Genomic DNA, 27538 nt, shown 5'->3' with positions numbered 1-27538 from the left:
TGGCTTTCTATTTCGAATGTTTTGTTCGAATTTGTTCAAATTAAATTCGAACATAAAATTCGAATATTGGTTCGATTATAGAACGATTGTAAACGTTCCAGAAACGTTGAAAATAGTTCGTTTGACTAAACGTAAAAATTCTCTAATTAGTCTGGAAACGGGGGACCTAATTCTTGCATTCTGTGAAAACAGGTAAGATTAGCTATAATGTAATTATCTTAATCTTCACTATCGATACTTTTTGCCCAGCGAAGCGGGTCCTTGCAGCTAGTATATATATAATATTGACATTAATTTATAACTACTTGTTATATTGATAAAATAAAGCTACATGGTTTTCACTAACTGACAACTCACTCACTCACTGACATGAAATCTTTAGTTAAAAGCAGTACACTTCTTACAAAAGAATAAAACAATGCATTTGAAAGAGGACATCAAGTATATTACCAGAAAAATCTGAAATCTCAAAAATTTCAAATATTTTAGGCTCTAAAAAATATCAAAGTTTGATTCTAACTGTTTTAGACAGTCATACCATCTGTCAAATGATTAATTTAATGCCACCTGCTTATTTAAAAAAATTTTTTTATTAATCTGCATTATGTAGTTTTAAATAACAGAATTTTCATTTTGTCTTATTCAATTACTCTTTATTAATTTTTAAAATATTATATTTAGTTATTCAAGTTTAAAAAATTATAAATTGCAACATAGATATGAGAGCAATGAAAAACATAAGGATTCGACTCCTGAAGGCAGTTGGGAATGGGCCTACAATATATCAATACATAAGTATATCATATACATTGTTGTCAAAAAAGATGTCTGAAATTCTGTGATTAAATAACAATGCATTTAATTAAAAACAAAGCATTTTCTTACATATCAAAACATACTGAAAATCTATAAATAATAACATCGCAAAGCCTGAGTAAATCACCAAACAATCACCTAAATATCGGGCTATAATATGGCTAATTAAATGATTGGTATAAAGTAATTTGACACTAGAGGTAGACGTTAGGTGCCATCTCTTAAGTAAATTAATAATTATAATTAAATAAATAAATTATTAAATAAATTTAGAACCTTCTGGAATAAAAGAACTGGCCCGAGATAGGGCTCAAACCCGCTGCTGTGCCATGCAGTGTGCTTGCCAGTTATGCACAGCACGGCAAGCGGAAGTTGCAGATTCGAGCCCTGTCTCGGGCCAGTTCTTTTATTCTAGAAGGTTCTAAATTTATTTAATAATTTATTTAATTATAATTATTAATTTACTTAAGAGATGGCGACTAACGTCTACCTCTAGTGTCAAATTACTTTATACCAATCATTTAATTAGCCATATTATAGCCCAATATTTAGGCGATCGTTTGGTGATTTATTGCATACTGAAAATCTTCAAGAGTTTTTCATATTTTAGTATGTTTCAATGTGAGCACACCTTGCTGCTCAACAAATATTTAAGCAACAGTTGATCTCCACCAGGTGCACTTAATTATTTCAGGTGTGACAGATGCTATACAACCAATGATCTTGTCTCTTGTGTTGTAGATCACAAATCTTCTCTGCATAGACTATATTCTTGATATAGCTCCATACGAAAAAGTCTAGAAAAGTCAGATCAGGACTTCTTACCAGACAGGAAACATAACTACCTTTCCCAATCAAGTGACAAGGAAACCTATCATTGAGTGCATCTGAAACATTGCAATTGTGATGGGTGGTGCATCATCTTACCTTTCCATCATCATAAATCTGAGAAAAAAACACAAGTTCCATCATATCCAAATAACCATTGCCTGTAATTGTTCTTTAACAAACACACGGAGCCACCACATAATTATGTGCATTAATTCACATCACACATTTATCTTGGGAGGATTGTAAATGCATTAAAAAATTTCATTTGGTTGTTCATACCCAGATTTTATAGTTGTGATAATTGACACATCCATTTACGTGAAAAGTTGCTTCATCACTAAACATAATGTGCTTGAAGAGACTATCATCACAGTCAATTTTACTCATCATGAATACAACATGTCTGAAAGGTTTGTCAGGTTTGATTTCATCTTTGAGCTGGATTTTGCAGGTATGCAATTTCAAATGTTTATGAATGATTTTTTATAGTCATTTTAAGAATACCAAGTTCAAGTTGCAATTTCTTTGGGTTACACATACATGATTGTTTCATATGGTCCACATTTTCTTCTGATGTATCAACAGGATGTTAGCCTGGCAATTTCTTAATGTGCATACTTCTAGTTTCTTTAAGCTGATTAAATCATTATGAATCATATGAAAATGAAATAATATAGAATTATGGTCTTGTTTATAGGTGTATCTTGATCATAAGTAAGTCAATATTGTTGTTGCACTGTTAGAACTGATTTAAACTCAAACATACCACAACATACATGATGCTTTATGTTTATGTTATACGGTTACTACTACACTGACTGAGATGTTAGGCAGTGAAATTGCAAAATGACAAAAAAAAAAAAAAAATAAAAGGAAAATTTTCAATGTTTGTACACAACTGAACATAACAATCAAAGAAATTGGTTGATTATTAACCAATGTAATTGATATTTAAACCATGGTCACCTTTTTTCAATAATTATATATATTAATTAAATAACTATAATAAATATTCTAAAAATACAATAAAGAATATTCAAATAAGACAAAATGAAAATGCTGTTATTTAAAATAATGTGGAGCAAATTAAAATAAGCAGGTGGCATTTAAGTTAATCATCCAACAGATGGTGTACTGTGTATGAGATATTGAGAATTGAACCTTGACATCTTGTATTACTAATGTCTACAAATTTTTTGAAATTTCAGATTTTTTTGTAATGTACAAAGTATTATTTTTTGAATGCATTATTTCATTTTTCTGTAAAAAGTCTGCATCTAGTAAACATTTCATGACAGTGAGTGAATGATTCAGTCAGTCAACGAAGTGAAAACAGCTGTATTATATTAGATAAATTACTTAGTTTTTATTTTAGTTTTAATTTATTAATGATAGCATTCAAGAAAATTTATATTTATATTTTGAAATATTTTTATTCTTTCTCAATTTAAATTTTAAATTTCAATTATAATTCAGAACAACTTTATATTATAAAAATACCATTTTATCTAAGTTTTACTGTTGGTAATTAAAATTAATTTCTAAATAACCTAGACATATTTCATTTCATTAGAGTTATCATTACAATTTTATTTAAAGATATCTTCTCAGAACTTACCTCATAAGCTAAAGAAATTGATGATTTTTCATGTTTAAGTTGCTCTATACGAGACTTGAATTGTAACATATTGCATACCATTTCTTCCATTCTTGAAAGTAATAAATTAAATAAATGTACAAATTTCCATATGTTATTTGGTAATTAGAGATTAAATTTTAATATTTAGATGAATATTTATATATAAAATTTTAATCAAAATTAAAATAATCTTTATAAGAAAATTTCTTCCAATGAAATGTATTTTAAGAATATTTAATATCAGAGTTCTTACTTTTTGAAATCATCTTGTAAACTTTTTAAGCGAACTTTACATCTTTCACATTCCAAATGAACCTCTCTAAGTTGTGCTTCTGCTTCAGAACGAAGCATTTTTTCCTTTTCCAATTGTTGTTTCAACCCATCTTTCTTTAAATAGAAAAAAACAAAAAAATTATTACATTCAAAATAAAAATTACAAATTTAACATTTACTAAAAATACACTATCATATAATCTATTGAATAATATTTCAAATATAAAAACTAATTCTACTCAGAATTCTTAAACTAAATACCTATACAAATAGCATTGAATTTTTCAAACCTAATCTAATACTATAAATTAATTTATTAAAAAATTTCAATTAGAGATAAATGTATTACTATCTCAAAAATATTTTGATAATTGCATCCATCTCTACATAAGATTATGAATTAATTCATTTATAGTCTTATGTGAATTAAATGTCATTAAATTTTCCTGAACTTATTTGGTTTAAACAAGTAATTGTATGATTTTAATGTCAATGGCATTGCTAATAAAAACCCATACTGTGAAATTCACCAGAAGGATTTTTATTCCTAGACAGTTTACTAATGTTTAAAAATGTCTAGACAAATAACTAGAACAGTATTTTCATATCATAGATTTAACACTTAAATACAGATAATTAATGCACTCATATTTTATCTATTGTTTGAAAATGCAATCTTTTATTCTCTTCAAAATATGTATTAACAATATACATAATTGCATTATCATTCTTATACATCAGGTTTCAGGAAACCTGCAGCCACTCATGACTTCTAGCACAGCCTGATAAGATAAAATTTGTGGCAGAAAAATTAAATTTATTTATTATCAAAATTTGTTTTCAGTTCTCTTTCTCTCTCAATAAAAACAACTAAGTGCAATTGATATGTATTACTAGCTGTACCCGGCCATATGTTGCTGTGGCTCAAAATGTATCTATTATAAATGTATAACAATCCCCGCGGGAGAGGATTTCAAAAAATCCCTTCTTACTGTACATTCTCTTGACATACCCTATTAAAACACAATCAAAAACGCAAAAAACCGTATCTAAAATAATATAATAGAAGCAGAGTTCTTCACGGTAAGCCTTAATCATGTCCCTCTCCCCTGCGGGGGGATTTTGACATCTGTATAATATAAAAACACGTATATTCAAATGCAATGTTGTGTCAAAATTTCAAAGCAATCAGTTAAGAACTTTTGGAGATTTAAGATTTTTAACAAACGAACATTTACATTTTTATTTATATAGATTGGTGCATAGATATTAAATGCTTATGCAATCTGCAATATGTTAATCACTTACAAGTTCCTTCTGAAATAGTCCTTCCGGTTAAAGAAGGATTCCCACTTCTATTATAAGTGATGTATAAATAAATATAAGAATAATTGCCTACGATTACTATAATTATACTTAAATAGATCTTTAGAGCAATGTGTGAAAATCTAAAACATGTCAAATTAATAAACTAAATATTTTCTGTTAAGCTAAAATCAAATCAAATCAAACAATCTGCTAACAAAAAATAATATAGAAGTGAGGAACAAGAAATGTGAACAGTTTGAATTGCAAATGTTTAGATCCTGAGTAACTTAAAAAATATCAGCATGTCATCTAGCCATACGTAGATTTTGAATCTCAAAATTAAATGAACAAATAAAACAAAGACATATTTACACTTTTATCTGAAAGATATAAGTAATCATTTTTCTTGTGCAACTTGCCAACAGTAGAAATCAATTTGCATATAATGACATAAAAAAATAAACTATATGTCCAAATAGAAGTATAAAATATTAAACTGAATATCAAAACAAAATAAACATTTTATGAAGAAAGCAAGATAAACCTAACCTTACTACTATTTTTTATTAAATGCTTTTATTTAACTTTATTTGTATCAAATACTTGTAAGGAACCAAGTCCAAGCATTATTTTTAGTTACTTTTTATTTTGCTTTTTATTCTATTTTGTTTGGGGCTTATGTTTTGTTAGGACGAGGGTTTCCTCACCACTCACCTTAGAAACTTAAAAACAGAAGAAACAAAAATCAACTCACCAATGATAAGAAGCGCCATACGAAAAAAAAAAACTCGCACACACTTGCACTCCCGAGTGGAAAAAAAAAAGTAAGTCCACACTGAAGAGGGGGGAGAGACCACACAAGCACTACTCAAGAACTAGCTAATCCTTAATGAATGAAACATCCCAAAATATTGTCAAAAAGGATAATGTAAAAGGATAGCGAGTGTTGTCGGGAAATAGGCTGCCAGGCAAAAAGGAAAAAGTTTACTGTTAGTGATAAGTATGTAAATGAGGGGAGTGGTTTCACTTAAAATTGTGACATCACCTCATAGTATAAAGCCATACCTCAAGCGAAGATGAACAAGGTGAGCTTCTGTTAACAACGAGCATGGTGAGCTTCGTAGCAGCGAACAAGAGAGGTGTCCGATAGCAATAAAGTTGTTCCAAGGCGTTTTGAAGTTATTTGATTTGTGGATCAAAGATTGGAGAAAGTCTTGAGAGTTGAGGAAAAAGATTCCTAGTATATTGAGGTGACAATTAGGACCTTAGTTCATAAGACTTATTGTACACAGATTAAGTCTTTGAAATTTTTGTTGAATTCCAAAGGGGAATAGATTTAAGTTAGCAAATAGATTGATTTGAGTGTTGTTGGGTTGATTCTTATTGTTGATTTTCTTTGAATAAATTGTTGTTTGATTGTTGCTAAATTTTGTACATAGTTACTACTAGAATTATTATTAAATATTGGATTGTTTTTTGACTAACTTTGTCATTATTTCTTTCGGTGCACGCTTAAAGTTCAGGCCTGGCAGATTAACGTGAATCCGTGTAAAGTACCCGTTAGGTAACAGCTATTTCCGGCATACAGTTTGTGTCGATAATCGTTGTAAAAGGCGAAAAAATAACTTAGTACTTTACATACTGAAATTGTGAATTTAGATTTCATCTACTTCTTATTATGATAGAAGACATACAAGTCAGATGACAATGCATTTTAATAATGTTTTAGGAGTACCTTCATCATCATCCTTCCCATCTCAAAATTCAAAAACATAACCAAATGTAGAATTTAATAATCAATAATATCAACTAGACATGACGTTTTAGGTGTGTGTATGTAAATACACCCTAATCTCAAAAAGAACAAGAACAAAAATATAATTTAAATCAGTAATCATGTTTGTAAATTCACATTTCAATTTGTGTATTTGAGTGCATTGTAGAGATGTAATACTAGAGAAAATACAAGATATAAGCAGATGCCTACCTCTTGTATTTTCTGTAAGATACAGTAGTTGGAAACTAAATTTTCATTAAATTTAAAAAAATTAGGAGAATTTATATTGAAACAATTTTAATATATAAAAATAATTTTTTTTAATGCTTTTACATCATTACAATGCACTTAAGTACACACATTTGAAATGTCATTTAAAAACATGATTACTGAATAAATTATACTTTTGTTTCACGTGCATATGAAGGTGACCCACCTCAATCTAAAAAGATTGGGGTGCGTCACCTCCATATACATCAATTACAGCGCATTTAGCTGGCAGTGTGACACAGTTTTGTCAACTTGATCCTGACTGAGATCATTAGAGTGCATACTATAGAGTGCCTTTCAAGCCCAAGACTACCTGATGGTGTCTGTGTCTGTACTGTACATTTTATATACTGTACTAGATCCAGTTGAGTGATATATAGGTTTAATGATTTAATGTTTTTGTCTGCAAGAGTTACAGCTTTATGTAATTTTGTTGTTTCTTGTTTTCTGTAGAACTCACAGTGTATTGTTTGTTTGAGTGAAAATTTACTATATCTGTAAAGCCTCATCCTTCCTCTTTACAATAAAGAATCAGCCTTTTAACAAAGAATTTATGATGATAATTAAAGATAAGGGTGAAATTGTTATTACTATTTAAATTTGTATCTGAAAATCTGAAAAATTTCTTATTAATTCCATTTTTTCTGTATATAATGTTATTATTTCAAGAACTATTTTAAGAGTGACTGTCAAGTCTATCATATGTTAACTCATTGCAATTTTTTATTCCTATAAAATGAATTTTTCAATTAAATTACATGCATTTAAAATAATAGTTCTAGCTTACTTCTTTTTTTATACATAACAGCATTATTTTTCCACCACATTGCTAACTAAATTCAAACTAAATATGGCATTATTATTTTGCTTTATTTACTTCATTTTTTAAACTTTATAGTTACAAATCCATTTTATATTAATTAAACAAATATTCATTAAAAATATTAAATAGCTTTCAAGTTAGAAGACAGTAATAAAATAAATCTAAATTTAAGAGCTGAGCAACTGACTCTCTGTCTACTTATATTATACTAGCTGTTATCTGTGACTTTTGCAAGCAAACCCATTTATATTCAGTATTTCAACCACCATAGTAATTGTTATATAACACCTACCACTGAGAATGATGAGAATTGCTGAGAATAAAACAAACTATTTTCAATTTGATCAATTTTCTGGAACGTTTACAATCATTCTATAATCAAACCAATATGCAATAACAAATTTGAATTTAAAGTGGTTTGAACATTTGATTAAAAAATTGAAATATATAAAAATATTTATAACAATGTATGAAATGTTATCAATTTAATACACCTAAGTACTCAATGAAGACTAAATGTTAAAAACAAAAATATGCATCTAAAATAGTACAGTAGAAGCCATTCTTCAGGTTAAGCCTTAATCCCTTCCCTCTCCCCCCACAGGGGAATTTCAAAAAATCCCTTCTTAGTTTGCGTTTTCATGACGTACCCTAACTGTGTACAAAATTTCACCTTTTTAGGTTCAGCGGTTTGCTCTGGGCGATAATGAATCCGTCAGTGGTTAAACTTGGTTAAATTTACATGATATTTTATTTGACAATCAGGCTGGTTTTCGAGAAAAATATTCTACCATAGATAATGTTTCATTTTGCATACTCTTATTACTAAGACGCTAATGAGAAAAAGGCATGAAGTATATGTCTTTTTTTGTAGATTTGTCTTTGGCTTTTGATACTGTAGATAAGAATTTATTTAATGTGGAGAAAATTTAAAATATGGTCTGAGTTTGAAATTTGTTTCTTTGCTTGCAGAATTATATAGAGAATCAAATGGGGCCATTTTTGCTCCTGATCTTTTTTTACAGCTACTAGCATTAGACAAGGTTGTGTTTTGAGTCCTGTTTTGTTTAGTTTATATTTAAATGACTTAATTGAATGGATAAATAATTCTGATTATGAAGGTATTGATGTGAACAGTACTAATGTTAAAATATTGACATATGCAGATGACATTGTTTTGATTGCCAATTCCGTTACAGATTTACAGGGATTTATTAATATTTTGGATAAGTATTTATTAGAAAATAATATGAGATTGTATCTTTTAAAATCTAAAGTCATTGTTTATCATAATGGAGGTAAATTTTCTAAATATGATTAATGGCGGTTTAGAAATGATATAACACGAGTAATTTTGCAATATAAATATCTGGTTGTAATATTTAAGTGTAATGGAAATATATCTCCTAATTCAGATTTCAAAAAGAAATGCTTATATTAAAACTGATAAAGTTATTCAGATGTGTAGATCAGCTAAGTTATGTAATATGAGCAATTGTCTGAGGATTTTTAATCCAGTTGTTACTTTGTCTTTGTTATATGCTTCTGAGGTATGGGGTTATCAATAATGGTATTAATTTTGATGAATTATTAAATAATAATATTTCTTTTAATATTAGTTCTACTTTAATGCAAGTAAAATGTAATTCTCATAATTTTTTGCAAATTATTGCAGAGATATTTGCATACATTGGTGATCAGTCTTTAGATGTGTATCACGTAATAGCTAAGTGTATTAATTTTTTAAATTACGTGAAAGTATTTTTAGTGTTTCTACTATTTCTTTTAAAAGATTTTGGACCTTATTGGTAATTTACATAACTTTGATTAATCTTTTAATCCAGAAAGTTAAATTATTTTTTAGGTAATTTTATGACGATTATTTTGTTTCAATTGTCATTCGGATAGATTGGCACTTGATTTTGTTCTGCTTTGCATTTGGAATCATTTGGTTCTGCACATAGGTAGCATTATTTTTTTCTTTAAATGTGTGTTTGAGTTTAAGGAATATGGGTGACTATCCATTGTCTTGATGTGATAATTAATTTTTCTTCTATTTTTAGGTGAATGTAGTTATTTTATATATAATTTATTATTTTTTTTTTCTTCCGATAGTTCTCCCCATGATTTTGATTATGTTGACATTTCATTTAATTTATTATTTATTGTTGGTTTTGTAAAATTTGTATTATTTATATATATTCTGTAATAATTCATTAATTATAGTATTACTGCGGTTTTTTACTGTTGCGTACTGATTTTTGTAATCTGTATAAGTTTGTATTCCTGCATCATGGATGAAACCAGTATGCATAAATAAATAAATAATTTTTAAATTATTGTAACTATTAATAGTAGTACAAGATAGCAGTCTAATTTCCTGTCTTTATAATATTTTATTTCACATTAACTTTTGATAGTTAGCCAAACTATAGCCAAAATAATATGACAATAGGGAAGGGCAGGATAACTCCAGCATTATCTTTGCACATGTATTACATAAACAGCATAGTTGTCACCAATAATTTTAGATAGATTCTTTTATGTTATAAAAGAAAACAAGGTTCGGAACCTATGTAATGCAGATAGTTGGAGAAGATTAAGGGGATGTTTTGGAAAGGGGTCTGTTTTGCAGATCTCCTAAATGCTTGATTTAGCCCTGAATGAGGTAATTCCAAGTGTGTAATAATTAATAAGTGCCACTGACTTTCATACATTTTTGGAAGCATGTAATTCCATGCAACTGAGCAGACTACATATACAATGTGCTCCAAAATTTTATTGAAATCCATTCATCGATTTCAAAGATATTGCAGAATAATGAAGTTTATTTCTTAAATTCTGTGTGTTAATTGGATTTACTCTAAATACTATTTCCAATGTATATAGAGTAGAGATCAAAGGGTTGCTTCCTCTTGCATGAAATAATCTCATATTCTCCTATTATTACAGAACTGAATATTTAGGCTTGGTTGTTTATTAAGCAAAACCTGTATAAATCTGAATCACACAATATTGAATTATTTTTTTTTTGTTTTGAACAGGTTCTGGTATTTTTTCTGTTCTTATCTTTAAGCCATACTATGTGAATATTACAGTAAGGCTCTATTTTCTTTTGTAAAATCGCTTTTACATACATAAAAAATTTTACTACTAGGTTCAATTCAAATTAATCCAAAGTGGTTTTCGACTACAGCTAGGAGTATACAAATGCAACAATTGACAATAATTTGGTTGCAAAAAGTTCTTGTTCCCATGAACTTGGGCTAAGTATTTGACTACTTCCTGGATGTGATTCTTATGAGCTACACAACAGTGAACAAGACAATTCAAGTACCAAGAATGTCTTATTCTGCTGTCAGAAATTGGTTATATATGTTATTGGTTCATTTCAAATTTTTTATATATCCTTTAGTTTAAATTTATACTTATGTTTTAGAATATAACATTCTTATTTTAGAGTTTCTTTTGTTTGGAACCTGTTTATGGCTGCTAAAGCAGTTAAAAACATTTGTTTGTAAATTTCTTCCTACTGTACAGCTCTGTTCGTCTTATCCAGTTTTGTTGGATTTGCATTTATTAGCAAAATTAAATCATCAGAAATATTAATAAATTTTTAAATATTAACAGTTAAAAAAAAAAGTTTAAAAGTTCATATTTGTTGATTAGCTTTATAAAAGTACTGAAAAATTTCATGTCGTTCTTTTAAAGACACATAAACTGAAAATTATCAGTTGTAATTTATTGAAATTGACAATTAGTAAATAAAATAATTTCAATTATTAATTTAAAATTTTCAAATTAAAGAATCTAGATACTATATTTTCGTTTACAGCAGTGCACCCACTGTAAACAAAGGAGTATACCAAGGGATCCTTACACCCCCCAAAGAAAAAAGGGGAAAAAATTAGAAAACTTTTCAAAAATCTTTTCCTAATTAAAATTCGTTTTTTATTTATATTGTGTTGTATCTTCTATGTATTTACTATAAATTAGCAGTCACATAAAATGGGAATTTTATTTAATTCACATTAAAATTTTTTTTTATTCATTCATTCAACTTGGCTTCAAAATTAAATTAAATCCTGTGTGCACTACTGTTTGTTTACATCATCTAAATTTTTTAAAATAGTAACATATTTATTTTATTGTGTTATTAATATTGAAAGATTGACTTTTTAAACTATTACCGTCAAATGAATCATTCATTCATTCATTCATTAAGTAAAACGTTCTAGCAATCATTTCATTTCATAATCCTTTCTATTAAAGTAAGAAATTGATATAATACCTAATCTATTATAATATTTTATAAATTAAAAAACAAAAAAAAACACTATTAAATCGTTTTCTTTTAACTACAGAAATATGAAATATAATGACAATATCAATATTTTGCCTCTAGGCTTGCAAGCAAACTCGAGTCGACTTTTCTTACGACTAGAAACGTGTTTTTAATTAACAGGTTTTGACCTTGTCCGTAATATGTTTTCACAACATTCTGTTTTCTATTTTGCCGATGGTAATGGAGGTAGGAAGAGAAAATGAGGTTGAATTTCCATTTCTCAAGACGTCTTCTTCGCATCGAATATTTCGAATTTCGCAACGTGACCCGAAACGAAAGGACGTCATTTATCGAGGGGCCTTAGCAAACGTGAGAAAACATACGCACATTTATGTAGCCAAACAAAAAACAAAAAATAGCATACATGTAAACGATAACGGATAAGAGCTGTTAGAAACTACCAATCTTCTTTACTTTTAAACAAATTAAGAATGGAGAAACGAAAATGATAACAGATTTGATTGACGAAAAAAAAAATTCATCTGATGAACTAGTTCTTTTCGTCTTCCGCTGATTGCTACTACTACTTTTTTCCAACGGCATAAACAACACACTGGACATTCCTACTCTGTTACAAAAGAACGCTTTTCTGGCCTCGATTTCGATACCGGAAGCGTACTCTGACTGACTAGTTTATCAACAGGTCATCCGTGTTCTACAGACACAACTCAAAATCATAAAGAAAAAAAAGACCGTCTGGGATCGACGGGATGGACGACCCGTCCGATCTTAGATTAAATTCCTACCTTTTTTCCTAACCGCATCGTTGTTGGTTGTTTTTACTTGGTTCTCCAGTTCCCAACTCGCTGTTTAAGGAAATGTGTGTGGGAAGTACCTACTGTACGACCGGAGGGAGAGAGTAAGAGGATGGTAAAGAATCGGCGGGAGTTTGCCAAATCTATTTCAGTTTGTTTTCCTGCGAATTGGGTTCACGCGACTGATATCTTTTGGTTTTTATTGATGGAGCCGTGGATAACCCCGTCCGGTTCACGTTTATTGAAAAAAAAAAAAAAAAAGTAGCTCACCTGCACGTTCTCCTGTTCGCCATCGGTGGGTGGTCGTTCGGCCGGTTCCTGCAATAAAGAAAGTCTTGTGAATGATCTCTTCTAGGGTGAAATGCAACAAACATGTGACAGGGTGTAACAGGTGCCCAGCAGAGCGATGAATTACTAAATTCGTGCTATACCGAGCTACATTCTACACCGCTTTATTCATAAATACTGGTGAGTTATTTAAAACAAAGTGAACGGCAATTAGAAAATCGCGTCGGGTATCTAGTAGCAAGCTATTAATAAAAAAGAGACCGAATGAAAGAGAGAGACAGAGAGAGAATGTTGTGGCTGCTAATCGTTCACCGACATCTCCGCAAAAAAATGAACACACAAAATTATCCAACGAATCTTTTCCGTCATTCTGGAGTAAAACGAAGACCTGTAAGCATCTATTATTTTTTAAGAATTGGTGTCGCAATAAAGTCTAATTAAAAACATTTCAGGGTTGTCTTATCTCCGAGAATTACATCTTGTTAAATTGATCGGCATAGCTCAAACTTTACAAACTATCGGAGAATGATATAAAAAAAAAACCATCTCTCCTTCCTTCCGCAAAATAATAAGCGTCAAATTATATTTTGACTATTATTTTAAGTAGAATATGTAACGATCCAGTTCGCATTAGAAACGGAGATCGACTTCCTTCTGGAAGTTGGAAACGGTCCAATAACAAACATTCGCATACAAAAAAGTTTCAACGAACCCCGTGGTCTAAACAAACAGTACATCGGCAGCACGGAGGATAAAAAAAAAATATCGTGAATTTTATATATAATCCGATAACGCGAATGTTTGAGTGTGTCACACGATCCAGACGAGACTGCGATACGATAACAAACACGATGAACATTGTACAGAACCAGTTATGGATGAATCCAGTTCATTAAATAGTAAATTTATTTATTTTAAGTCCTCCGGGAACTTATTAGAACTGATTAAGAAGTAGATACATCTGGGTTTAATGATCTAAATATATATATAGAATCAGATATTATTAAACAGCGTATTCCACGAAAATTATGATCCACAATATAATTTATTTTCGGAATAAGAAAAACATCAAATTCATATTGTATATTGTAAATACTTTGATATCTACACTAGAAAATGATAGAAACTAATATTTATTTTCCAAAATATATTACAAGGTGATTCACCGAGCTATCCCGTACCAGCGTAGCCACGGGGAATACAGTATATCAAAGTGTAAAAAAAAAAACACCTGCACCATTAGACCTTGAATCTGCACGGATGAACATCGTGCGTAGCGTAACTTACCTTCACCGGATCGGACTTTTCTTTCTCGGCGTCCAATTCCTTCTGTTTTTCATTATCATCGTCATCTGCCACTTTCAGTAAGTGGCCAGTAACAACAATAGCACCCAAAACACCGACGGATTTGTCATCAGATGTTTCTTTACTCTTGTCTTTAGTTTTGCGACTATTGCTTGTCCTGTAACGAAACAAGAAAAAAAAATCTCCATTGGAACTAGTTAAATGCAGAATCGGTGCGTGGGTTCGTTCTCACCTGACGGGTAATGGAATATGCGATTGTCCGTCGTACTTCATCGTCGCGTACTGACAGCAACAGGTGTTTGCACCTGGAGGTTACGTGACCGTGCCATCTGGTGGCCGGCCGAGAATTAATTGATATAAAAAGAAATATCGGAATTTTAATTATTCCACATCTGCACGTCGTGCAGATATTCGCTGTAGTATCTCTTGATTTAACAGTTTCCTCCTAATTTTATTTTTATTTTTTTTCAAATTCATAAATTGTATATATATATATATATCTTATTATATAAGACTGCATTCAAAGTACGGATTATTTAGAATAATCTACATACAAAGTTACATTAGATAGTGGAATGTTTACCAACGATCTAACTGGAGAGCTTCTGTTTTGGGTTTATGTGATTAGTGAAAGTCAGGTAGGTCAGAGGAGAATAAAATATGATAGACTTATCTAGAGATCAGAGGTCGCGAGCTGTTTTATCTAAACTCAGAACAAAGTCTGAGTGAGGCGAAGAAAAAAAAAAAAGATGAACTCATTCAACCAAGAACACGAATGGAGCGAAACATCACTGTTGACTCAGCCTGGAATAGACGAAAACTAGAATGTTTTTTTCTTTTTTTCCCCCCCCACAAACAGCGTCATATTAATCCTCCTTGACACGACCCGTTTAATCACCTGTCCGACGAAGGACAAAACGTTGCATTATCTCATATAAACCCATATATGTCGTTAAAGTCCCAATTAATCAATCGGTCGCAAAATTTTATTTTACAATCATTGTTGTTTCGGAATCCTCAGGTAAAAACGCAATACGAAGTGAGTACTGATGATCCGGTGACTCACCGTTAAAATATTTGCCCCACCTTCTCCGTTTATTATTTCGCATTCTGGAAATAAGAGATTAGATTTAAATATCTGTATAAAGCTAACAAAACAAAGTTAGTTTTCTAGTCGAAAGAGAACTACAAATATCGTCGGACATTCATTGAAGCGGTGCAGACGGCTTGACGCGTGACTAACGTGAGTCACGTTCAGTGAACGCCTACCATTTTGGCGCGTTGTATTACATCCATAGCACATCAAAGGTTGCTCGAAAATTCAAGGCTCACCCAATTTTAAGAAATGACGATAATAAAAATCATTAATGTGTATTTTTCTGCTTGAGTTCCTTTCAAAATTAATTTAACTTTAAACTTTCTACGGTAATTAATATGCCAATTATTATTTTAGTGTGAATTATTGAAAAGTGATAGAAACATATTAGCAGAAATATTCCATAATTGCCAATAGCAACTTTTTTTTTTCTTTTTATGTCACCGTTAAAAGTAAAATTCAAGTTTTTATACACCCGTTACGACTTACAAATTTAAAATATTCAAAAAAGATACAATTATTTGATAATTTATATGCATTTAGCAAAATCGTGATAACATCTTATATATATATTTTTTCCCCATAAAAAATCAGCAATAAAATTAATAGATCTAACTACCTTGTTGGTGCCCTAATTATCCAATTTTCTATTTATTCAAGAACAACTTTCCTTGTATATAATTTTTTAAGTAATATATATTACGATATTTTTTTAAATATATAACAAACGTTTTATGTTAACGTCAATTGAAAATTGTTACTGGGAGGTGAAATGAGCAAGCTGTTAGGTCAGACAGTATTAAAGTAACTAATCTACAGTCATTTAAAACCACGTGTAAAATATACTATTAAACACGTTTTCAACAATGGCAACATTCCATCTGCTTCGTGAACACTTTTGATAATCTTTAGGAATGCTGTTGTGCAAGAGGCCTAAAATTAATCTAACAAAGATGTTTTAAATTGACATATCACTCCTGCATTTTATAAATCTGTTTCTAGGGCTTAAAAAAAAAGAGACAACGACCTAAGATTCTTACTTTGTAATTCACTAACAAAAAAACAAGATTATTGATCACTTTGAACTTAGGAAAATTTAGAATTTTTACAGCTCATTGAATTATCATCAAATGTTTATCCGATAATTTTGCTACATTATATATAGAGTAGCGAATATGTAGGCACATTCACAATTTATGCTAGATAAACATCCAAAACAAAAAGCGATTAAGCTAAGAAATGATTTTACAACACTTTTAGTATCAATATTCTTGTTGGGTAGAAAGATGAAAGATATGTAAGCTTATTTATGGAGCAGACCTCCTCTACCAGAGACTAATTAAGGAATTTTACTTCTTTTTTTTGTTTGACATACTTAAGTTAAAAATCTACAGAAAATTAAGAAACTTGTAGAATTTTAAATTATGAGTTATTTCATATAACTAGCAAAACAATCAATAGCTTAGCATTAAGACATAAATTAATTTAAAAAAAAATTATAAATTGGAATTAAAACACTTAAATTTAGAAATTAATTTTTTAAAATCTTCATTTTAATTATCAGTACTGTATATCAAACATGATATGTATCTAAAAAATAATAAATATTATAAATCCAGAAGTAAAAATATAAATTTGATAACCTTTATTTTGTTGATAAATTTCAAAAATAAAACAACCCTAGGTGTATTACCTATGCTTTTATAGAAACTGTTTAATTATGATGTAGAATAATTCGGAATACTTGAATATTTCATCAGTATATAATTCATTAAAAATGTTGTGTTATTTCTTTTAATACCTTTTATATGATATTTATTTATTTATTATCATTCTTTTTTTTTTGTAATTCTAGAACTTTACAAATATTTTTCCAACAATAAAAAATTACCAGCATATGTTTTTAAGCAAAAATGAAAGAAACTTAGTTTTAATATTCCCACCTTTTTTATTATTATTTTTTTCAAACTGTTAGTAAAATGTTAAAAATGCAGTGATTAATTTATAAATATATACTTGCTTATTGGAGACTAAAAATTAATAATATAAAAAAAAACCATTCAAAAGTCCAGCAAAAATCTTTAATTACATAAGAACGTTTTCAAATGCATTAAGCGTCCATCTTCAGTTATTTCTCTCTGAAGATGAACGCTTAACGCATTCATCTTCAGGTTTTTTATATTATTAATTTATATTTTAAAGATGATCTTGTACGGTTATCATGATTTATCAATGATAAAACAAATACTTATTCTACTTCAACTTTTCTAATTTAAAATGTTCATTGTTGATTAAATACAAACATAATGAAATTTCTAATTAATTAAGAATGCATGAAATAGAATGTTGTCATAAACTGTGTTCAGTCTGTTCTAATATAAAGCAGTCTAAACAGAGGTACGGAATGTTTTTTTTTTATCCTATATTTACAAATCTGATTAAGTAGAGAAATATTTCTGTTTAAACAAACATTAAATGATTTGTGATAAGTAATAAAGCAAGATATAAAAATAAAAATATAAAAAAATTTTGGAAAGCAAAATTATACCTTCAAACATTCTCAATGAAATAATTACGTATAACTCATATATTGTTACTGATTATATCTACATCAAATTATTAAGTTTTTATAAAAATATGAATATATTTTAAAAATCTAAGTTTTTTTATATCTTGATTTATTTATTAACACTTTATTGAAATAAAAATGCAGAAAATATATCTGATAATTGTGAAGATCAATCAATAAGAGAGTAAAATAATGTATTTTAATATTATTCAATTAATTTTTGTCATTTTGCATGATTAAGTTTGCTTTAAAAAAAAATATACTTTATGAATACATCTGAAATTTATTAATTCAGCTTTTTCTAAACTATAATTTCTGATTTGTCTTCCAATTGTTTCATCAAGAAAAAAAACATTGATGGATATCAGATAAAATAAAATAATGCATAAATTCACAAATTTCATAACCTTGTATAATTGTATTGTGTATTATTACATAATATTATATAAAATTATTGTAAAGAAAACTACAATTTCGTGATCCTTAATCAGATTATTATTAACATATATATCTTAGTATTAATTTGATTAAACTTCCTGTAAAATTAACCATATAAGATCTAATTTAATAATTACTGTAATCAGCTAACATGACTTTTAATTATTGTACATAAGTCATGCTTTTGAATTTTATATACTATATATACACACATATTTGAAATTTCAAGATTTTTTTAAAGATTTTTCTCTTTACATGAATATTTACATTAATGATTATCTGCATCAATACATATTTGATATGATATTGATATTTAGTTATTATTGTATTAACATTTGAATACTAAATTACAGATATTTGGAAAATTGTAAATCATTTTTAATTTACAATTGTTACAATTATAAATTATTTTTTAATACAAAAAAATTAACTTCATACATCTGCTACTTTCCTATATATTTATTATTTTTTTAGTTTTGAACATTTTCCATTTTATAGATACTGAGAAGGTTGTTCTTCCATTTTCATCATTGTTTTGGTAAATCCATAATAGTATCCTATTGTGAACTTGTGATGAAAATGAATGATTAGCCAGATGATGAGGCAAAAAACAGTGTGGCTATTTGCCATTACAATTCTGAAATATAATTGGATATTTGCTGTTACAGCACCTTAATGTAGGATGCAAAAAACAATAATTTATTTTAAAATTGATTTTATTAATAAAAGTATGTTGACGTAACTCTAAAGAAAAAATACCATTTAATCAAAAGTTAAAAGACTAATCAATTGTCCATGCATGTCGAGTATCCATCAGTCATGTAGCAATATAAATGTGAATTTTGGTTACAAGTTTTGCAGTAAGTACTGTTTTCTTTATCCACCAAAGTGAAGGAAAAATGGCATATCAAACACACGTCAGTTCTATTCATTAAACATTTTAGAACTATAAAAGATTCACCACAATGCAGTCTTTTTCTACACTTTCAAACAGGTTGTTTGTTTCTGGGAAACTCTACTTTTCTTTCATTTTGATCATTTACCTCAGCTTGGTCAATTTACCTATTTCTTTATTGTTTCATATGGAGACTATAGCCTTTTAGCTTTTTGTTCCAAAGAGCACCACTTAGCTATTAGGCGAAGCAGTTATTGCGGTACACAAATCATTCCAAGACTTCCATATGTTGACGAGGAGGGAGGTCGCTCATGGCCAGTATATAGGCATTAAAGTGTGGACAATAGTGAGCTCCAAGGTCAAGGAACAATCCAATTCTTGGCGGGCCCCCGCATACTGCAGGCAAACTAGCCAATAATGAAAAGATGTTTCTGGTGAGCCACAGTGGAGACAATCAGATGTCGTGGGTAAAGGAACCCATTCAAAGAGGCCGTATCAGTGCGAAGATGGGTCAATAAAGTTTCAGAGTTACGTGACAATGCATGTTGATAGATCCAGGATGAGAAAAATCGGAGATGGTTGCGACCTTTTCTCCGGAGAATAGTGGACCAGCTGTCAGTGTAAGAGCAAGTAATCGATTCCAGCAAATTATGGATGAGGTCACGTGCCATGAGAGGCCTCTACCAGGAACTGGTGACAATGCCATTGCTTTCTGCCTGGTCAGCCGCTTCATTAATATGGATACCAACATGTCCAGGAGTCCACTCAATTTCGAGGGGGTGGGATGTAAACTGATTGTTGCAGCTAGGTCAATGATGAGCCGGGGAGGAAAAATTGACATTGATGACTGCCTGGAGGACTGATTTACTGTCCGAAAGAATGGCCATCAGACTGTTAAAGCGGGTGCTGATGTGAACTGCCCGTTGAATGCCAAGAGCCTTCACACCAAAGATACTGCAGTTGGTATGGAGCGACCATGTTTCCTTAACAGTGTGGGCTGGAACAACCACACCAAATGCCGTCCGCAAATGAGATTTTGAGGTGTTGACCCCAATAAGAGTCCAACCCCACCAGGTGGTTGCTTGTAACTCAGCGAACCGAGCACTCAAGGCTGCCAGAGGCTCATTGGAAGAGTTCGGGAAGTCGTCTATACATATGAGAGTATGGATGCTTACAGAGCTCAAGAGCACATGCCTCTGACAGTAGAAGTCCTCCTGACAGATCTGGGATAGAACCCTGGAAGCGTATGGGCTCTGGAAAGGGTGTCGGCGATAGTAGTCTAAGCTACAGACTGTGTGGAAGATCAGGTGTAGTGGGCTATACTGGCCTCTCTAAAGGTGAGTGATGGTGAGCGATATAGCCCTCTGGACTGGAATGGGATATAGCCAGACTCAGCATATAAAGACAGAAGCAGTGTGGACTTGGGCACCCCAAGGCTGTGCGAAGAGCTTCATGAATGGGTTTTTTGATGCAACAGATAGTAGTTGGGGAATTCCACCATTGGACTTAAGATGGTATAAACTAAGCAGAGAAGGTCAGCCCTCCTGGCACCATTACAGCGAGAAGAAAAATATTTGAGGAGGGACCAAGCTTGTGTCACTTTCATTCTTAAGAAAATTTTGTATGCATGCCAAGTGAAAGATTGCAAGAAGTGAACTCCAAGGATACAGAGAGAAGGATGCTGGGAGATATTTCCCGAGCAAAGAGACAAAGTTAATGGTGGACGATGATGTTTAGGGAAAAAATCAATTGTAACACTTTGGGCGGTGGAAAAAGATAAACTCCATGTGGCTGCTCAATGTTCTAGGTGGTCCAGGGCTATTTTAGTGTTACAAGCTGCTTGAGAGGGCATGGTGCTTGAAGTAAGGATGTATAGATCATGTGCATAGAGGATGGTAGTGACGTTGGGAGGAGTACTGTCCAGAGGTCTGCCATGTAGAAAGTAAACAAGACGGGCAAGAACACTTCCCTGTGGGACACCTTGGATAAAGGTATGGGGAGACGAAAACTTGCCACTCCAACAAACACGAAAAGAATGATGTAAAAAGAATGAATTAAGCCAGGACAAGAGCCTCCCTCCCATACCAAAATATTCCAACTTCACTAGGAGCCCCTCTTGACACACGGAGTCATATGCCCCTTCTAAGTGGAGTGCAACTAGATACACCCAGTGCCTTCTTGCCTAGGACACAGTAATATGGTGATGTAATGTGATTAGGGCCTCTTCTACCCCATGGTAAGGGAGAAAACCAAAATGGTAATTTCCCTCTTATTAAAGAATTATTATTTGGATTTTTGCTTAGATCATCCTTTGGTTCTGATTTTTTCTTGGAATTTCAGCTGGAAAATGTTTGAAATGACACTTTTTCAGATTAGAATTTCATAGCTCCATTATTTCCTTTTACAACAAAAGTACTTGGCACGTATATCTGAAAGTTTTAAGAGGCAATTTCATAATTACTCAATACAGATTTTTCTCTTTTAGCATTAGCTTCAATAACTGAGTTTTTCCATGTACTGAATGAATGTACTTAATTCATGACTGGACAGAATGTCAGCTATGTTTTTAACAATATTAAGCCAGTACATACTTCTTTTTGTCTGTTAGAGTTTCATCATCAATGTGACCAGATTCTTTGCTAAAATGACTGTATATGACATATGCAATCATAAAGCAACCAAAATTATGAAAATTGTAAGCACATATTATGCAATGATGCATATGAAAATATACAAAATGTACACTTTTGTCTAAATTAACTTATATTTTTTTTAGTATTTTGAGAAATAATCAATATAACTCTCACTTTTATTTACTTCCTTCCAATTTATACACATAATTTAACCAAGGATTGTTGATTTTTGATTTTATTTTTCTAAACAATAGTTTGTGTTAAAAACTTTATCCAGCCTGATTACTTTCCTCAGACCCTAAGTATTCTTGATTCATTATATTGTCAATACCAGTTTGTTGAAATTCAATTGTAAATGTATTTCAGGGAACTCCTATCTATTCAAAGAATCTTAAAATATGAGAAACTTAACTTCTATCTTACTCATAATGCTGTAATTGTAAGTTTACTTAACTGAGGCACATTTCTACTTTTGAACCAGAAGAAAATAGAATTTTTGCAGGGGTGAATTCTCTGGGTTTGCTTAGTATGCACCGCATGCTTAAGAGAAAGTTTTGACTGTCAATATACTTTTTATATGAGAAAAAATATGCCAATAATAATTTATTCTAATGTGTAAACCCTTTTATCAATTGTGTTTGCTTTTACATTGACAGCTATCAGCTAGCCATTTTAAGTCAGTGCAATGCTTGTGGGAACTCGATCGCTTGCTCATGTGGAGGTTTGCTGCAGCAAACAAGTGCGCGCGCATGACATCATTTGAAGCATTTAACATGGCCAGATTGTATCAAAAGCTTGCAGTACCCAGTCAGTATACATGTATTGTGTATAGGAGTGGATCTATGTAGATCCACTCCTATTAATGTCTATATAGAAAATTTATGATAGTAATTCAAATTTTGTGGGTTCAGCCACAAAATTTGAATTATTATCATAAATTTTTAATACTTTTTCATTATAATATATTTCATATATTTCATGTGTAGATATAATGGGCTTTATAATAGTCCATACTTTTTTTATTCACACCAAATAACATTTCTGTCTATTGTTTGATGCTAGAGATATGCCTACTATTCTTATTACAACTTTCAGCATGCCCAAAAATTTTGGTCAGGATTCGCCTCTGCATTTTCGTCATTTGTAGGTTTACTTCCTGATCTTTGGACAAAACATGTTTAGAGTAAGCAATTTTAACACCTTGAATTTCCTGCACAAAACAGTTTAATTTACTTTCAAACATGCATTACTCTATTTATTGTTTGTGAAACTTTAAATGCGCAATGCTTGATGTACCCAAAACAAAAACAAACGAGTTTCTCAATTATCCGAGATTTTGTTTATCCGAAAGATCCCTGAACCCATCAAGTTTGGAGAATTGAGTTTCCATTGTACATCGTTTTAATATCAAGAGTAATTCGAAAAACAAACATTTAATAATAATCCACAAGTTGTTCAAATATAATTGATAAGATTTATACTATTACATTTCCTATGTAATTNAAAAATGCAGTGATTAATTTATAAATATATACTTGCTTATTGGAGACTAAAAATTAATAATATAAAAAAAAACCATTCAAAAGTCCAGCAAAAATCTTTAATTACATAAGAACGTTTTCAAATGCATTAAGCGTCCATCTTCAGTTATTTCTCTCTGAAGATGAACGCTTAACGCATTCATCTTCAGGTTTTTTATATTATTAATTTATATTTTAAAGATGATCTTGTACGGTTATCATGATTTATCAATGATAAAACAAATACTTATTCTACTTCAACTTTTCTAATTTAAAATGTTCATTGTTGATTAAATACAAACATAATGAAATTTCTAATTAATTAAGAATGCATGAAATAGAATGTTGTCATAAACTGTGTTCAGTCTGTTCTAATATAAAGCAGTCTAAACAGAGGTACGGAATGTTTTTTTTTTATCCTATATTTACAAATCTGATTAAGTAGAGAAATATTTCTGTTTAAACAAACATTAAATGATTTGTGATAAGTAATAAAGCAAGATATAAAAATAAAAATATAAAAAAATTTTGGAAAGCAAAATTATACCTTCAAACATTCTCAATGAAATAATTACGTATAACTCATATATTGTTACTGATTATATCTACATCAAATTATTAAGTTTTTATAAAAATATGAATATATTTTAAAAATCTAAGTTTTTTTATATCTTGATTTATTTATTAACACTTTATTGAAATAAAAATGCAGAAAATATATCTGATAATTGTGAAGATCAATCAATAAGAGAGTAAAATAATGTATTTTAATATTATTCAATTAATTTTTGTCATTTTGCATGATTAAGTTTGCTTTAAAAAAAAATATACTTTATGAATACATCTGAAATTTATTAATTCAGCTTTTTCTAAACTATAATTTCTGATTTGTCTTCCAATTGTTTCATCAAGAAAAAAAACATTGATGGATATCAGATAAAATAAAATAATGCATAAATTCACAAATTTCATAACCTTGTATAATTGTATTGTGTATTATTACATAATATTATATAAAATTATTGTAAAGAAAACTACAATTTCGTGATCCTTAATCAGATTATTATTAACATATATATCTTAGTATTAATTTGATTAAACTTCCTGTAAAATTAACCATATAAGATCTAATTTAATAATTACTGTAATCAGCTAACATGACTTTTAATTATTGTACATAAGTCATGCTTTTGAATTTTATATACTATATATACACACATATTTGAAATTTCAAGATTTTTTTAAAGATTTTTCTCTTTACATGAATATTTACATTAATGATTATCTGCATCAATACATATTTGATATGATATTGATATTTAGTTATTATTGTATTAACATTTGAATACTAAATTACAGATATTTGGAAAATTGTAAATCATTTTTAATTTACAATTGTTACAATTATAAATTATTTTTTAATACAAAAAAATTAACTTCATACATCTGCTACTTTCCTATATATTTATTATTTTTTTAGTTTTGAACATTTTCCATTTTATAGATACTGAGAAGGTTGTTCTTCCATTTTCATCATTGTTTTGGTAAATCCATAATAGTATCCTATTGTGAACTTGTGATGAAAATGAATGATTAGCCAGATGATGAGGCAAAGAACAGTGTGGCTATTTGCCATTACAATTCTGAAATATAATTGGATATTTGCTGTTACAGCACCTTAATGTAGGATGCAAAAAACAATAATTTATTTTAAAATTGATTTTATTAATAAAAGTATGTTGACGTAACTCTAAAGAAAAATACCATTTAATCAATAGTTAAAAGACTAATCAATTGTCCATGCATGTCGAGTATCCATCAGTCATGTAGCAATATAAATGTGAATTTTGGTTACAAGTTTTGCAGTAAGTACTGTTTTCTTTATCCACCAAAGTGAAGGAAAAATGGCATATCAAACACATGTCAGTTCTATTCATTAAACATTTTAGAACTATAAAAGATTCACCACAATGCTGTCTTTTTCTACACTTTCAAACAGGTTGTTTGTTTCTGGGAAACTCTACTTTTCTTTCATTTTGATCATTTACCTCAGCTTGGTCAATTTACCTCTTTCTTTATTGTTTCATATGGAGACTATAGCCTTTTAGCTTTTTGTTCCAAAGAGCACCACTTAGCTATTAGGCGAAGCAGTTATTGCGGTACACAAATCATTCCAAGACTTCCATATGTTGACGAGGAGGGAGGTCGCTCATGGCCAGTATATAGGCATTAAAGTGTGGACAATAGTGAGCTCCAAGGTCAAGGAACAATCCAATTCTTGGCGGGCCCCCGCATACTGCAGGCAAACTAGCCAATAATGAAAAGATGTTTCTGTGAGCCACAGTGGAGACAATCAGATGTCGTGGGTAAAAGAACCCATTCAAAGAGGCCGTATCAGTGTGAAGATGGGTCAATAAAGTTTCAGAGTTACGTGACAATGCATGTTGATAGATCCAGGATGAAAAAAATCGGAGATGGTTGCGACCTTTTCTCCGGAGAATAGTGGACCAGCTGTCAGTGTAAGAGCAAGTAATCGATTCCAGCAAATTATGGATGAGGTCACGTGCCATGAGAGGCCTCTACCAGGAACTGGTGACAATGCCATTGCTTTCTGCCTGGTCAGCCGCTTCATTAATATGGATACCAACATGTCCAGGAGTCCACTCAATTTCGAGGGGTGGGATGTAAACTGATTGTTGCAGCTAGGTCAATGATGAAAAATTGACATTGATGACTGCCTGGAGGACTGATTTACTGTCCGAAAGAATGGCCATCAGACTGTTAAAGCGGGTGCTGATGTGAACTGCCCGTTGAATGCCAAGAGCCTTCACACCAAAGATACTGCAGTTGGTATGGAGCGACCATGTTTCCTTAACAGTGTGGGCTGGAACAACCACACCAAATGCCGTCCGCGAATGAGATTTTGAGGTGTTGACCCCAATAAGAGTCCAACCCCACCAGGTGGTTGCTTGTAACTCAGCGAACCGAGCACTCAAGGCTGCCAGAGGCTCATTGGAAGAGTTCGGGAAGTCGTCTATACATATGAGAGTATGGATGCTTACAGAGCTCAAGAGCACATGCCTCTGACAGTAGAAGCCCTCCTGACAGATCTGGGATAGAACCCTGGAAGCGTATGGGCTCTGGAAAGGGTGTCGGCGATAGTAGTCTAAGCTACAGACTGTGTGGAAGATCAGGTGTAGTGGGCTATACTGGCCTCTCTAAAGGTGAGTGATGGTGAGCGATATAGCCCTCTGGACTGGAATGGGATATAGCCAGACTCAGCATATAAAGACAGAAGCAGTGTGGACTTGGGCACCCCAAGGCTGTGCGAAGAGCTTCATGAATGGGTTTTTTGATGCAACAGATAGTAGTTGGGTAATTCCACCATTGGACTTAAGATGGTATAAACTAAGCAGAGAAGGTCAGCCCTCCTGGCACCATTACAGCGAGAAGAAAAATATTTGAGGAGGGACCAAGCTTGTGTCACTTTCATTCTTAAGAAAATTTTGTATGCATGCCAAGTGAAAGATTGCAAGAAGTGAACTCCAAGGATACAGAGAGAAGGATGCTGGGAGATATTTCCCGAGCAAAGAGACAAAGTTAATGGTGGACGATGATGTTTAGGGAAAAAATCGATTGTAACACTTTGGGCGGTGGAAAAAGATAAACTCCATGTGGCTGCTCAATGTTCTAGGTGGTCCAGGGCTATTTTAGTGTTACAAGCTGCTTGAGAGGGCATGGTGCTTGAAGTAAGGATGTATAGATCATGTGCATAGAGGATGGTAGTGACGTTGGGAGGAGTACTGTCCAGAGGTCTGCCATGTAGAAAGTAAACAAGACGGGCAAGAACACTTCCCTGTGGGACACCTTGGATAAAGGTATGGGGAGACGAAAACTTGCCACTCCAACAAACACGAAAAGAATGATGTAAAAAGAATGAATTAAGCCAGGACAAGA

At 31.0% G+C, this 27538-nt stretch overlaps 1 protein-coding gene across 1 annotated transcript in view; it reads right to left on the bottom strand.

The window, feature by feature from the left end:
* LOC111634044 overlaps positions 1-27538 on the bottom strand; it is a 99147-nt gene that overhangs the window by 46082 nt on the left and 25527 nt on the right. Inside the window, exons 2-6 of the mRNA XM_023378724.1 lie at positions 14663-14759; positions 14413-14587; positions 13108-13155; positions 3540-3673; positions 3266-3356 (exon numbers count right to left, since the gene is read on the bottom strand). Coding sequence (XP_023234492.1) covers positions 3266-3356; positions 3540-3673; positions 13108-13155; positions 14413-14587; positions 14663-14703 — 489 coding nt within the window. The 5' untranslated portion in view covers positions 14704-14759. The remainder of the gene's footprint in view (positions 1-3265; positions 3357-3539; positions 3674-13107; positions 13156-14412; positions 14588-14662; positions 14760-27538) is intronic.

The sequence above is a fragment of the Centruroides sculpturatus genome, unplaced genomic scaffold (assembly GCF_000671375.1).
Source record: "Centruroides sculpturatus isolate CEXI.00-Female unplaced genomic scaffold, Cexi_2.0 scaffold887, whole genome shotgun sequence".
In the NCBI taxonomy this organism is placed as follows: domain Eukaryota; kingdom Metazoa; phylum Arthropoda; class Arachnida; order Scorpiones; family Buthidae; genus Centruroides; species Centruroides sculpturatus.
Note: the sequence above shows the minus strand (reverse complement) of the source record. Positions and strands in the feature narration are given on the sequence as shown.